This window comes from Podarcis cretensis (assembly GCF_951804945.1).
Source record: "Podarcis cretensis genome assembly, chromosome: 6".
In the NCBI taxonomy this organism is placed as follows: Eukaryota; Metazoa; Chordata; class Lepidosauria; order Squamata; family Lacertidae; genus Podarcis; species Podarcis cretensis.
Genome location: NC_137175.1, coordinates 8,703,008 through 8,715,008, shown reverse-complemented (window position 1 = coordinate 8,715,008; position 12,001 = coordinate 8,703,008). Strand labels below are relative to the sequence as shown.

General features: G+C 46.4%; 1 protein-coding gene across 1 annotated transcript in view; it reads left to right on the top strand.

Moving 5' to 3' along the window:
- The window catches only part of COL20A1 (collagen type XX alpha 1 chain), a 145,240-nt gene that overhangs the window by 50,119 nt on the left and 83,120 nt on the right, over nucleotides 1-12,001 (top strand). Inside the window, exons 14-18 of the mRNA XM_079978869.1 lie at nucleotides 2,242-2,365; nucleotides 3,363-3,502; nucleotides 3,766-3,895; nucleotides 6,712-6,854; nucleotides 8,028-8,160. Coding sequence (XP_079834995.1) covers nucleotides 2,242-2,365; nucleotides 3,363-3,502; nucleotides 3,766-3,895; nucleotides 6,712-6,854; nucleotides 8,028-8,160 — 670 coding nt within the window. The remainder of the gene's footprint in view (nucleotides 1-2,241; nucleotides 2,366-3,362; nucleotides 3,503-3,765; nucleotides 3,896-6,711; nucleotides 6,855-8,027; nucleotides 8,161-12,001) is intronic.

Below are 12,001 nucleotides of genomic sequence, written 5' to 3'. Positions count from 1 at the left end.
GTAAATTATTATTATTATTATTATTATTATTATTATTATTATTATTATTATTATACCTATTTATCTACTTGCACTTTGACGTGCTTTTGAATTGTTAGGTTGGCAGGAGCAGGGACTGGGCAACGGGAGCTCACCCCGTCGTGGGGATTCGAACTGCCGACCTTCTGATCGGCAAGTCCTAGGCTCTGTGGTTTAACCCACAGCGCCACCTGCGTCCCTTTGGCTAATAGCTAACAGTAGCCAATTCTGTAGTTTAACTGTGTACCAGGTGAAGAGGTATTTTATTTTGCCTGTCCTGAATATTTTAACATTCAGCTCCTTTGCCTTTTTAAATGTGCCTGACAGTGGTGCTCAGTGCTGCAAATAGCTACTAACAGCAAGCAATGTTGTCCCGTCCTGCGGTTGTCATGACAAAATGGCGATCAAAATGGACATTGGAGATTGTCAGGAGAAAATAGTCTTGTGCAAGGGGCATTTTCCCCCAGACTGCTTTAATTTCTAAACTTGATCAGCAAACACTTGGAATATATGTGGGCTAAGCTTTTCTGTCATGCCTTGGTTGATTAAATTTCCTTAGCTTTTATTTTCCCCTGATCTGCTGCTGGTCTTTTTCTGTGTGAGAGCCGGTGTGGTGTAGTGGTTAAGAGCGGTAGACTCGTAATCTGGTGAACCTGGTTCACTTCCCTGCTCCTCCACATGCAGCGGCTGGGTGACCTTGGGCCAGTCACCCTTCTCTGAAGTCTCTCAGCCTCAGTCACCTCACAGAGTGTTTGTTGTGGGGGAGGAAGGGAAAGGAGATGGTTAGGCGCTTTGAGACTCCTGAAGGGGAGTGAAAGGCGGGATATCAAATCCAAACTCTTCTTCTTCTTCTCTTCTTGTGTGCCCTGAAATTAAAATATAGGAGAGGGAGCTGCTGACAATTGTTTAAGAATATTTCAGTTCTTGTACTTACCCGAATGAACCCCTAGTTGAGGAAGCCCAGAGTCAATATTGTTTGATTTTATTAGTATTACCATTGCGTTGTTTTAACTATTACCTGTAATACATAAGTTGTGCTTTATTTTTTGTACAGAAAACCCAATACAATTTATTTAACAAACAAACAAACAGGAAGGAAGGAAGGAAGGAAGGAAGGAAGGAGGGGGTAGACAACAGTGAGGTCAGTGTGGTCAGCAAACACCAGCAGGAGTGCCAGATTGACTCCGTCAGAGAGTTTGCACCACACTCACCTGCCCAGTAATAATAATAATAATTTATTATTTATACCCCGCCCATCTGGCTGAGTTTCCCCAGCCACTCTGGGCGGCTCCCAATCAAGTGTTAAAACAATACAGCATTAAATATTAAAAACTTCCCAGAACAGGTGCCAGATGTCTTTTAAAGATAGGATAGCTGCTTATTTCCTTCACATCTGGAGGGAGGGTGTTCCACCGGGTGGGTGCCACTACCGAGAAGGCCCTCTGTCTGGTTCCCTGTAACCTCACTTCTCGCATTGAGGGAACCGCCAGAAGGCCCTCGGCGCTGGATCTCAGTGTCCGGACTGAACAATGGGGGTGGAGACGCTCCTTCAGGTATACAGGACCGAGGCCGTTTAGGGCTTTAAAGGTCAGCACCAACACTTTGAATTGTGCTCGGAAACATACTGGGAGCCAATGCAGATCTCTCAGAACCGGTGTTATGTGGTGCCGGCGGCCACTCCCAATCACCAGTCTAGCTGCTGCATTCTGGATTAATTGCAGTTTCCGGGTCACCTTCAAAGGTAGCCCCACATAGAGCTCACTGCAGTAGTCCAAGCGGGAGATAACTAGAGCATGCACCACTCTGGCGAGACAGTCCGTGGGCAGGTAGGGTCTCAGCCTGCGCACCAGGTGGAGCTGGTAAACAGCTGCCCTGGACACAGAATTAACCTAAGCTGTGAGTCCAAAATGACTCCCAGGCTGCGCACCTGGTCCTTCAGGGACACACTTACCCCATTCAGGACCAGGGAATCCCTCACACCCGCCCGCCTCCTGTCCCCCCAAAACAGTACTTCTGTCTTGTCAGGATTCAACCTCAATCTGTTAGCTGCCATCCATCCTCCAACCGCCTCCAGGCACTCACTTCCCTCCCACCGCCTCACCTGGTCAGCTGCTTCAGTCTTGTTTGTTGGGGTTTAAAATCACCCACGTCTCTCTTCGCACTTGCTTTCTCTCTCTCTCTCTCCCTCCCTCCCTCCCTCTCTCTCTCTCTCTCTTTTTCCAGGTTAAAGTAGAACAGCCTTACGTTCTTCTTGAGGGCTTGTCCCCCAACACTGAATACTCGCTGGCCGTTTACGCAATGTACGGAGAAGATGCTAGCGATCCGGCAAGTGTACAAGAAACCACTTGTAAGTCCCGCCTGTGTGATTTAACGTCAGCATGGCTAGCAAAGGGTTCTCTGGAGCCCGGGGAGAAGTTCTGACTAAGACCCCATTCACACAATATGTTTAAAGTACTGTGATGCCACTTCAAACAGCTGTGGTTTTCCCCAAAGAATTCTGGGAAATGGTCACAATAAATCCTTATTCACAAGGGCACTCTGGAAATTGTAGCACTGTGAGGGAAATAGGGGGTCTTCTGACCACAGCTCCCAGAATTCTCTGGGTGAAGCCATGTCTGTTCAAAGTGGCATAATAAACTAAATCTAGCAGTCCAACAGAGTAGCCATTGATCATCGTTTGGTAGTCCATATCTGGATCTGTAGGGAGAAGGAGCAAACTTTGTGGCACTTTAAGGAAAACACCCTTAAGGAAAAGAGGAAAACTGTTAATGTTGAAACTGGATTAACAGACATGGAGGGGTTATGGGAAATGGGAATATTTTTTTCCAGGATTCTGAGAATGTCTAAGTCCTAGGAGATGTTCCTAGCCTCTCTAAAGGTAAAGGGACCCTTGACCATTAGGTCCAGTCATGGCCGACTCTGGGGTTGCGGCGCTCATCTCGCTTTATTGGCTGAGGGAGCCGGCATACAGCTTCTGGGTCATTTGGTCAGCATGACTAAGCCACTTCTGGCGAACCAGAACAGCACATGGAAATGCCATTTACCTTTCCGCCAGAGCGGTACCTATTTATCTACTTGCACTTTGACGTGCTTTCAAACTGCTAGGTTGGCAGGAACAGGGACCGATCAACGGGCGCTCACCCTGTCGCGGGGATTCGAACTGCCAACCTTCTGATCGGCAAGTCCTAGGCTCTGTGGTTTAACCCACAGCGCCACCTGCGTCCCTCTAGCCTCTCTAGTGAACAGGAATTTCCTGGTCTTTTGGGGAGAGGTGCCATGAAATTAAACTGGGCTTCTGTCTCTAGTGCGGACATCCCATAATTCCCCATGATTTTGTCTTGCAGTGGCCCTGAGCCCTCCACAGTTCTTGCATTTCTCCAACATCAGCCATGCCTCGGTCAGGGTCAACTGGGAGGCGGCTTCACATGCTGTGAAAAAGCACCGCGTAACGTACATCTCCAGCAGGGGGAGCAACACTGGAGAGGTGAGTAAGACTGTAAGAGCCGCTTTGCAGTATCCGAACGAGGTCCGTTGTTCTGCACCAACAACAGCTAGCTAGACATGGTGAAGGAGACAAAGAGACAATTATTCAGCGGTGCAGGCAATGCCTAATACTTTCCTTACAGAGCAGAAATTATTATATCATCTTCCAGACAGCAAGGGCAATTAATGGTCTCTGCTGCTGGTGTCAAACAGCGAAACCCTACTAGAAGACACTCTGCAACCCTAACACTTTCTACATTTCAGGTGGACATTCCTGGCAATGCTTCCTTTGCAGAGCTGAAGCCTCTCTCGTCGTTGACGCAGTATTTTGTCAGCGTGATTTCCGTTTATGATGAAGGGGACTCCTTCCCTGTAATGGCCAATGTCACCACATGTAAGTAAGGGTTGGTCAGCTTGGGGAAATGCAGCTGTTGGAAGTCCAGGTGGTCCACAAAGCTGCAGTTGGATACTGAAGTTCTATATAATGTTGAACCACGTATTATGTTTCCAAGCACAATTCAAAGTGTTGGTGCTGACCTTGAAAGCCCTAAACAGCCTCAATCCCGTATACCTGAAGGAGCATCTCCACCCCCATCATTCTGCCTGGACACTGAGGTCCAGCGCCAAGGGCCTTCTAGCAGTTCCCTTGCTGTGAGAAGCCAAGTTACAGGAAATCAGGCAGAGGGCCTTCTCGGTAGTGGTGCCTGCCCTGTGGAACGCCCTCCCACCAGATGTCAAAGAGAAAAACAACTACCAGACTTTTAGAAGACATCTGAAGACAGCCCTGTTTAGGGAAGCTTTTAATGTTGGGTGTTTTATCGTGTTTTTAATATTCTGCCAGGAGCCAGCCACCCTGAGTGGTTGGGGAAACCTAGCCAGATGGGCGGGGTATAAATAATAAATTGTTGTTGTTGTTGTTGTTGTTGTTGTTGTTGTTGTTGTTGTTGTTGTAAACTGGGCAGCTGGAACACTATCAGAGGTGTTGCGTTCTTTCAGGTTGCTGGTAGGATGAAAATTGGCCATATTAACCACAGTCGATACCCCAGTGTTAACTACGGCCTTAAACCAAAGTGACCCAAAGATTCTCCAGCTGAAAATGTCTACCTTGCCACAGACTTTTCTAAGCCTTTAAGGCAGAGATGTGAAATCTGTTGGTTCTTCTGGTGTTGCTAGACAACAACTCCCATCAGCTTCACCCTCAAGCTCTGGGGAAGCAGTGCAGGCAGCGAGAGGGGCAGAGTCTCCAAGCCCTGAGAGGAAATAGTTCCAGCGTGTGGAGCAAAGCTTTTGTTTACATAGTCACTGAAGTACTAAGGATGCTGAGCGTGAGAGGAAGGGCTGTAGCTCAGTGGCAGAACACATACCTTGCAGGTCCAACCCCCAGGGATTGCTGGGAGAGATGCCCATCTGACGCCCTGGAGAGGCACTGCCAGCCAGTGTTGGCAGCACTGAGTTGGTTAGCCAAATGGTAGATGTGATTTCATACATTCCTAATTGGAAGCTGAGGTCAAACCATCTTGGAAGACAATTAGAAGGCAAGGCTGGAAGCCCATTGTAGGAGAGGCTCTGGCACAGAAGAAAATCAAGAATAACAATTAGGTTACCAGCAGGCCCTGCTGATAAGTTTTAACTTGTACAACCAGAGACAAAAGCAGCTGTTTATATAGATATATGCACTTCATTAGCATAATGTCTTTTTGTACCAAAATTACTTGTCAAATACAAAGGTGTTTTTTTAAACAAAACATTGGAAGGTAAGTTTATACAATTCCATATAAACACCACTAAACTAAATGCTGACATTCACATGTTATATTAGTACGTGCATACTAAGCCTAATAGAGAGATGTAAATATTTTCATTTAAATATTAACTTCAGAGCAAGAGCAAGTACATCTTCTGCTTCCCTTTCTTTCTATTTTAATGATGCAGATAATCTATTCCTTGTCCTGATTTTCTAAATTTAAAAAATCCTCTGCGATTCCATTTGGAAATTGGGAACAAGGCTTCTCTGGAACTTTGAGCACAGTTCAGCCTGTAAAATTCCTGAGTCTCCAGCACATCCATGAGAAACAATCTCTCTCTCCCCACCCAAACTTCCCTTTTTAATAATATAGAATTATTTTCTCCTTGAATGCCCTTCCTGACTGAGTTTCTTTGCAGTTGCAAATGCCAAATGGAACCTCTCTTCTCGCTCAAATGAAATAACAAGGCTTTAATTAATGGTTGCAAGATTGTGCCTTACCAGCCCTTCAGGATGGGCCTTTGTCATTTGGGGTCTGGAGAAGTGAAATATGTGATGCTTCAAGGCAGCTGCCTGGTTGCCACTCCACTCCCTTGCCATCTGCTCTGCTAGCTTGGTGGCAGGATGGCTTGGGCGCCTTATGGCCGGGACAAAACGGACAGAAGCTGAACTTCAGTTAGGATAGACAATTTATTATGGCCGGAGACCAGCTTATAAAACACACTTGGGGGTACAATCCCAGAAGGAAAACAAACATTTAAAACAATGTACAACAATACATTTAAAATTTATAAATGCGATAAGCGTATAGACACTTAAAACTTTAAGATGAGCTACCACAGAGAGATGACCCAGAGTCACCCATGGAACCAAGTTTGGGGATTCTCTTAACGAACTACAGTTCGGGTTGCGAACGTGATCCGTGTGGGATGCACATTCACAACCCACAGTGTTCGCAACCCGCAGCAGCATATCTGCGTGGGTTGCGATTCTGCGCTTCTGAGCATGCGCAAAGTGCGATTTAGCGCTTCTGCGCATGCGCGACCTCCAAAACCCGGAAGTAACCTGTTCCGGTACTTCCAGGTTTCGGAGCATCTGTAACCTGAAAAACTCAACCTGAAGCATCTATAACACGAGGTATGACTGTAGTTTGGGTCGGGAGATGGTCTGCGCCTACAGATCAGTACACAGAATCTGGCGACTATCCGGGTCATCTTTGCCTAACAGGAAAAGGTTAAATTTTTGCTTTTCCAGGAGGTCAGCAAGCCTCACCAGCAGGGGATCAATGGTCTCATTACGTGCATCTTCATAAAAGGGACATCTAAAGAACAGGTGCTCTGGGCTTCCTATCTCCCCCAATGAACAGGTGCAAAGTCTCTGAGCATATGGGACTTTTTAAAAGGATCCTTCCAGGACCGGCGAGCACAGAGCCGAGCTTCTGAACTTCAGTTTGTTCCTTCCCTCAGTAAAGGTGCCCCCACCAAGCCACCTGAAGGTCACCGAGCTCTCGCAAGGGGAGGTCCAGCTTGAATGGGAAGCATCTGCAGCATCCGACGTGGTTGTCTACCAGATCAAGTGGAATGTGATTGGGGAAAAGAGGGCGCAGGAGGTATGTCGCCACTCTGGGGAAGGCAGAGTAAGTTGAATCAGGCTAAGTCAGTTGGTAGAACGTGAGACTCTTAATCTCAGGGTTGGGGGTTTGAGCCTCACGTTGGGCAAAAGATTCCACCTGGTTGGAATAGATGACCCGACTAAACATCAGGAAGAACTTTCTGACAGTAAGAGCTGTTAGACGGTGGGTGGAATGGTCTTCCTCAGGAGGTGGTAGACCCCCCTTCCTTGGAGGTTTTTAAGCAGAGCTTGGATGGCAATTTCGCATGGATGCTTTTGCTGAGATTCCTGCATTGGACTCTGCAGGGGGTTCCAACTCTCCAATTCTATGATTCTAAGTATCTTTGCAGGCTACCATTTGGTAACAATGGCCTACCCAAAAGGGTGGCCTTTGCCAGTGTGTTGAATATATGTATATGTCAAATGGGGAGGCTCTGATTTTGATTGGCAAAGTAGCCCTGTGAGAATAGGTGTATAGATCTCCCCTTTCTAAATTGACCCACCTGGTGCTATTAGGAAAAGGAAACAGAGCCTAGGACTTGCCAATCAGAAGATCGGTGGTTCGAATCCCTGTGACGGGATGAGCTCCCGTTGCTCGGTCCCTGCTCCTGCCCACCTAGCAGTTCGAAAACACATCAAAGTGCAAGTAGATAAATAGGTACCACTCCAGCGGGAAGGTAAACGGCGTTTCCGTGCGCTGCTCTGGTTCGCCAGAAGCGGCTTAGTCATGCCGGCCACAGGACCCGGAAGCTGTACACCGGCTCCCTCGGCCAATAAAGCAAGATGAGCGCCGCAACCCCAGAGTCAGCCACGACTGGACCTAATGGTCAGGGGTCCCTTTACCTTTACCTTTACAGGTACTATATTCTATCCCCTCCCACTGCGGGGCCAACAGCATTGCCAAGGGGACAATAGAGATCTGGATGATGCCATAGGGGAAAGGGTTAAACACTCCCTAACTCATCACTGGCAGTCTCACCCAACTTTGAAGCTTCTTACAAAAGATTTTTAAGTGGCCAGAAGATCCCATCAGGAAAGGGCTCTTTTGCACCACTTGTGATGGTTCGACTCCCAGAAGGCATTATGCACACACAGCATCCTCTTCATAAAAACATCGGCCAACTATGCAGATGCCTAGAATTCAGGTTGCCTTTGTTCCTCTCTCCCATAGCTGTCTGTTGCTGGAAATTTGGCGTCTTCTATTCTTCCTGGCCTGAAAAAGAACACCGAGTACCAGATCTCAATATGGGCGTATTACAGAGATGGGGCTCGGAGCGATACCATCTCTGTCCGGCACAAGATCAGTAAGTGAGCAGGAACAAGCAGTCTCTGTAATCTCGGGAGCTGGGACCTGATGATGCTGGATAGCGTATAACTAAGCCATGAATACGCCATTGAAGTGGAAAGCCATGATAATCAGGAGTCAGGTGCTGCAGCAGAAAGCCTGGGGGCTGAAGGGGACTGGCTGTCTCACAGCCTGTGTCTATGGCGATTTGAAGCAGTGGCTGGAAAACTGTCTCTTAGTCACTGTGACTGTAACCATGGAGGGAAGTGCTGACATGCTGGGCATGGAAACAGAACTATCAGCCGCTAACTCACATACACACACATTTTGAGGGCACTTCCAGGCGACCTGTTTCTTTTTTTTCTTTTTTTTTGAAAATAATATTTATTAGTTTTCCAACAATTTAAACACTACAAACAACATAAATAAGAAAAAAAATGAACAAAACAATACAATACAAAAATACTACCTAACACAAACACATTAAACTAGCAGTTTAAAACACATCAAACAATTTCATACCTCCCTTTTTGTATACCACTTCTGTTAATTGTTTCAGCAATTCCTTTCCATCTTCCTCTGTTTTCTATCCTATAATTATCTTAACACATTCTAACCTTAATTTTTCCTTTAATACTCTATTAATCTGTTTATATTTGATTCCTTATAACATTTCTACTGAAGCCATATAATTTCATTCTAACATTTTTCTAACATTCATTAATTTTACAGTATTTCTGTAAATAGTCTTTAAACTTTTTCCAGTCTTCTTCCACCAACTCTTCTCCCTGGTCTCGGATTCTGCCAGTCATTTCTGCCAGTTCCATATACTGTAGTCTATCAACTTCATCTGCCATTCTTCCCGGGTGGGTAAATCTTGTGTCTTCCAATACTTCGCAATGAGTATTCTTGCTGCTGTTGTTGCATACATAAAAAAAGTTCTATCCTTCTTTGGCACCAATTGGCCGACCATGCCCAGGAGGCGACCTGTTTCTTGAGTGTCGTTGGCAATTTAACCAGCATTCATTATGATCTGTTTTGTGGGGAGGTGTTGCGTCAAAGCAAGGGTTATCTCACACTTCCCAATCCATCTCCTCTCTCTTTCCTTATTGCAAACAGTTCTTTTGGGAGAAGTTGGTTTGTCTCATGAGAGCTGCCAAGCAACTGTGATTGCGCAACCCTAATTTGCTAGTTGGGATGTGGGTGGTGCTGTGGTCTAAACCACACAGCGTAGGGTTTGCCAATCAGATGGTTGGCGGTTCAAATTTCTGCAACAGGGTGAGCTCCCGTTGCTCAGTCCCAGCTCCTGCCAACCTAGCAGTTTGAAAGCACGTCAAAGTGCAAGTAGATAAATAGGTACCGCTCCAGCGGGAAGGTAAACGGCATTTCTGTGCGCTGCTCTGGTTCACCAGAAGCGGCTTAGTCATGCTGGCCACATGACCTGGAAGCTGTACGCCAGCTCCCTCAGCCAGTAAAGCGAGATGAGCGCCGCAACCCCAGAGTCGTCCGTGACTGGACCTAACAGTCAGGGGTCCCTTTACCTTTAATTTGCTAGTTGACAATTGAATCACATCTGAAAATGGCATCACAATCTACAGCTGCTTCTGTGAAGCTGCACCAAGTCTGGAGTAACTATTTCTCTGGGAAACGGTTGCCCCAGATCTTATTTACCAGTATGCTGTTGGAACAGCCAGGGTTGATTACTGCAAAGTGTTGATATGTGGGGCTACCTTGAAGACTGTGTGAAATTTGCATTTAGTTCAAAATGCAGCTGTACTCAGTGAGAGCAGGTGTTGGGATTTTGCTACACCAGGGCTTAAAGAGCATTGCTGTTTGCTTGTCCATTTCTGATCATAATGAAAGGTTTCAGTGGAGATTTCTTTTTCTTAAACCCCTACACTAGCTTTCTCCAACCTAGATCGCAACCTGGAGTATATGAGGCTTCCAGTATGTTTTCCCCTGATGACCTAAGTGGTCAGGCATGTCTGTGCAAGGGAACTTGGTCTTTCAGATAATCTGTTCCTGAGTCATTCAGGACTTCATTTTCCAGGAACAAGACCTTGAACATGGCCTGGTAGCTATTTGGCAGCTGGTGAGCAACTGGCAGAATTAGTAAATATGAGAATGGAGTAGGAGAAGGGGCTGGGGTGAGGGCTTGTGCCACTTATTTCAGATTAATGAAATGATAGTACAAGTGTAGAATCATTTGCTGGCAGTTCAAGGGCAAAAAAAGGGGGGGGGGAAGAGGGATACAATTTAATACATTTTCTTTGAGCTGCTGAAGTCAAACAGTACAGAGGGGTAATCGTGTTACAGTAGCCCCCAAAAGGAGTCTTTAAAAAATAAATTATTTTATTATTGTTATGCAAAACATAGAAAATGCATTGCATTCAGTTCATGCACATTTCTCGATCCAATGAAAGCACGATAACAGAGAAAAAAATGCAGATGGCTGTACATTTGTTCTTCCAAAATCCACTTTCTCCTGAAACCATCAGCATTTGTCTCCCCTTGATTTCTCAGATGTGGCAGCAATGTGCCAAATCTTCAGATACCAATTTTTGGGCAAGGGCTGTAGCTCAGTGGCAGAGCATCTGCAGAAAATTGCAGGTTCAGTCCTAGCACCTCAGTGTTGGACTAGAAATGTACTGAGTGTACTGAGCTAGGTGGACCAATGACCTGACTTGCCATCAGGTAGCTTCCTACATCTGCCTATTCATACCTGTAAACCATTTAGCAGCCATTCTGACATCTAATGTGGTGCCTTCCAGAGTTGGACTCCAGCTCCCATCATCCCTGACCACTGACCATTCTGACTTGGGGCTGATGGGAGTTGGAGTCCCACATTTGCAACTAGGGTTGCCAGATCTCCAGGTCTGACCTGAAGTCCAGGTTTGCCTGGCCAGGTGACAGGTGAGGGGATTGAAGCTCCAGGTGGGTGAGAATGCCTTTAATTTAAAATAAATGAATAAAAGAAGACTGTGTACATGTAGCTTGCAAGCTACAGCCTGGCAGGAGCTAGCTGCAAAATATACCCTGGCTGTCAGGAGTTCAGCCTACACTTGAGTAGCACTCTGGCAGAGAAACATGCTTGATTGGCATGTTCCCTCCCTCCTGGTCAATTGTTCGGGAGCTTTCTTCAGCCCGAACATCACAGCGACCGATGCCAACTGACACCAGCACACTTAGGGATCCACAGAGTTTGCGCAGCTTGTGTGACAGACCTCAGCAGCTCAGCATTTTGGCTAATCTACTTTATTTGCATATAAACACACAAGGCACTGCAACATGGCTCCCTCTCTCTCTAGCATCAGACAGCAAAGAGAAAAAGAACAAAGGACAATGGTCCCACTTCACGGAACATGGTAACACAAACATCCTGTCTCCGTCACTTCCCACTCTGTGGAGTCAAAACATACACCATCATGTGAAAGACAAAAATCCCATGACTGCAATCATAGATCAGGAATTCTGCACTCCCCCGTTCCCCTCTCCCAATTAACCTCCATCACCAGGAACCTCCTTTCATGAAATAACTGGCTGCCACCCCTAACTCTCAGGTTTGGGCCCTGAAATCTCAGGCTCTGGGATACTCCTGAACCTAGCAGCCTATTCATTATCCCTACCTTAGATCATGCAGCTGTTAAATCTGCTTGCTTGCCACTTGCTGCGAGGCTCAGTGTTGCATTTGCAGTGACAGATTAGTCTTTGGACAGAGGCGACTTCTTGTTTACAATGATGCAGCAGTCTTTCAAGGCAGGGGAGCAGACACACACACACACACAGACACACAGACACACACAAGCGCCTATCCGGAGTGCTGAATCACACTTCACAAGCAGCACTCTCAGAAATGAAAG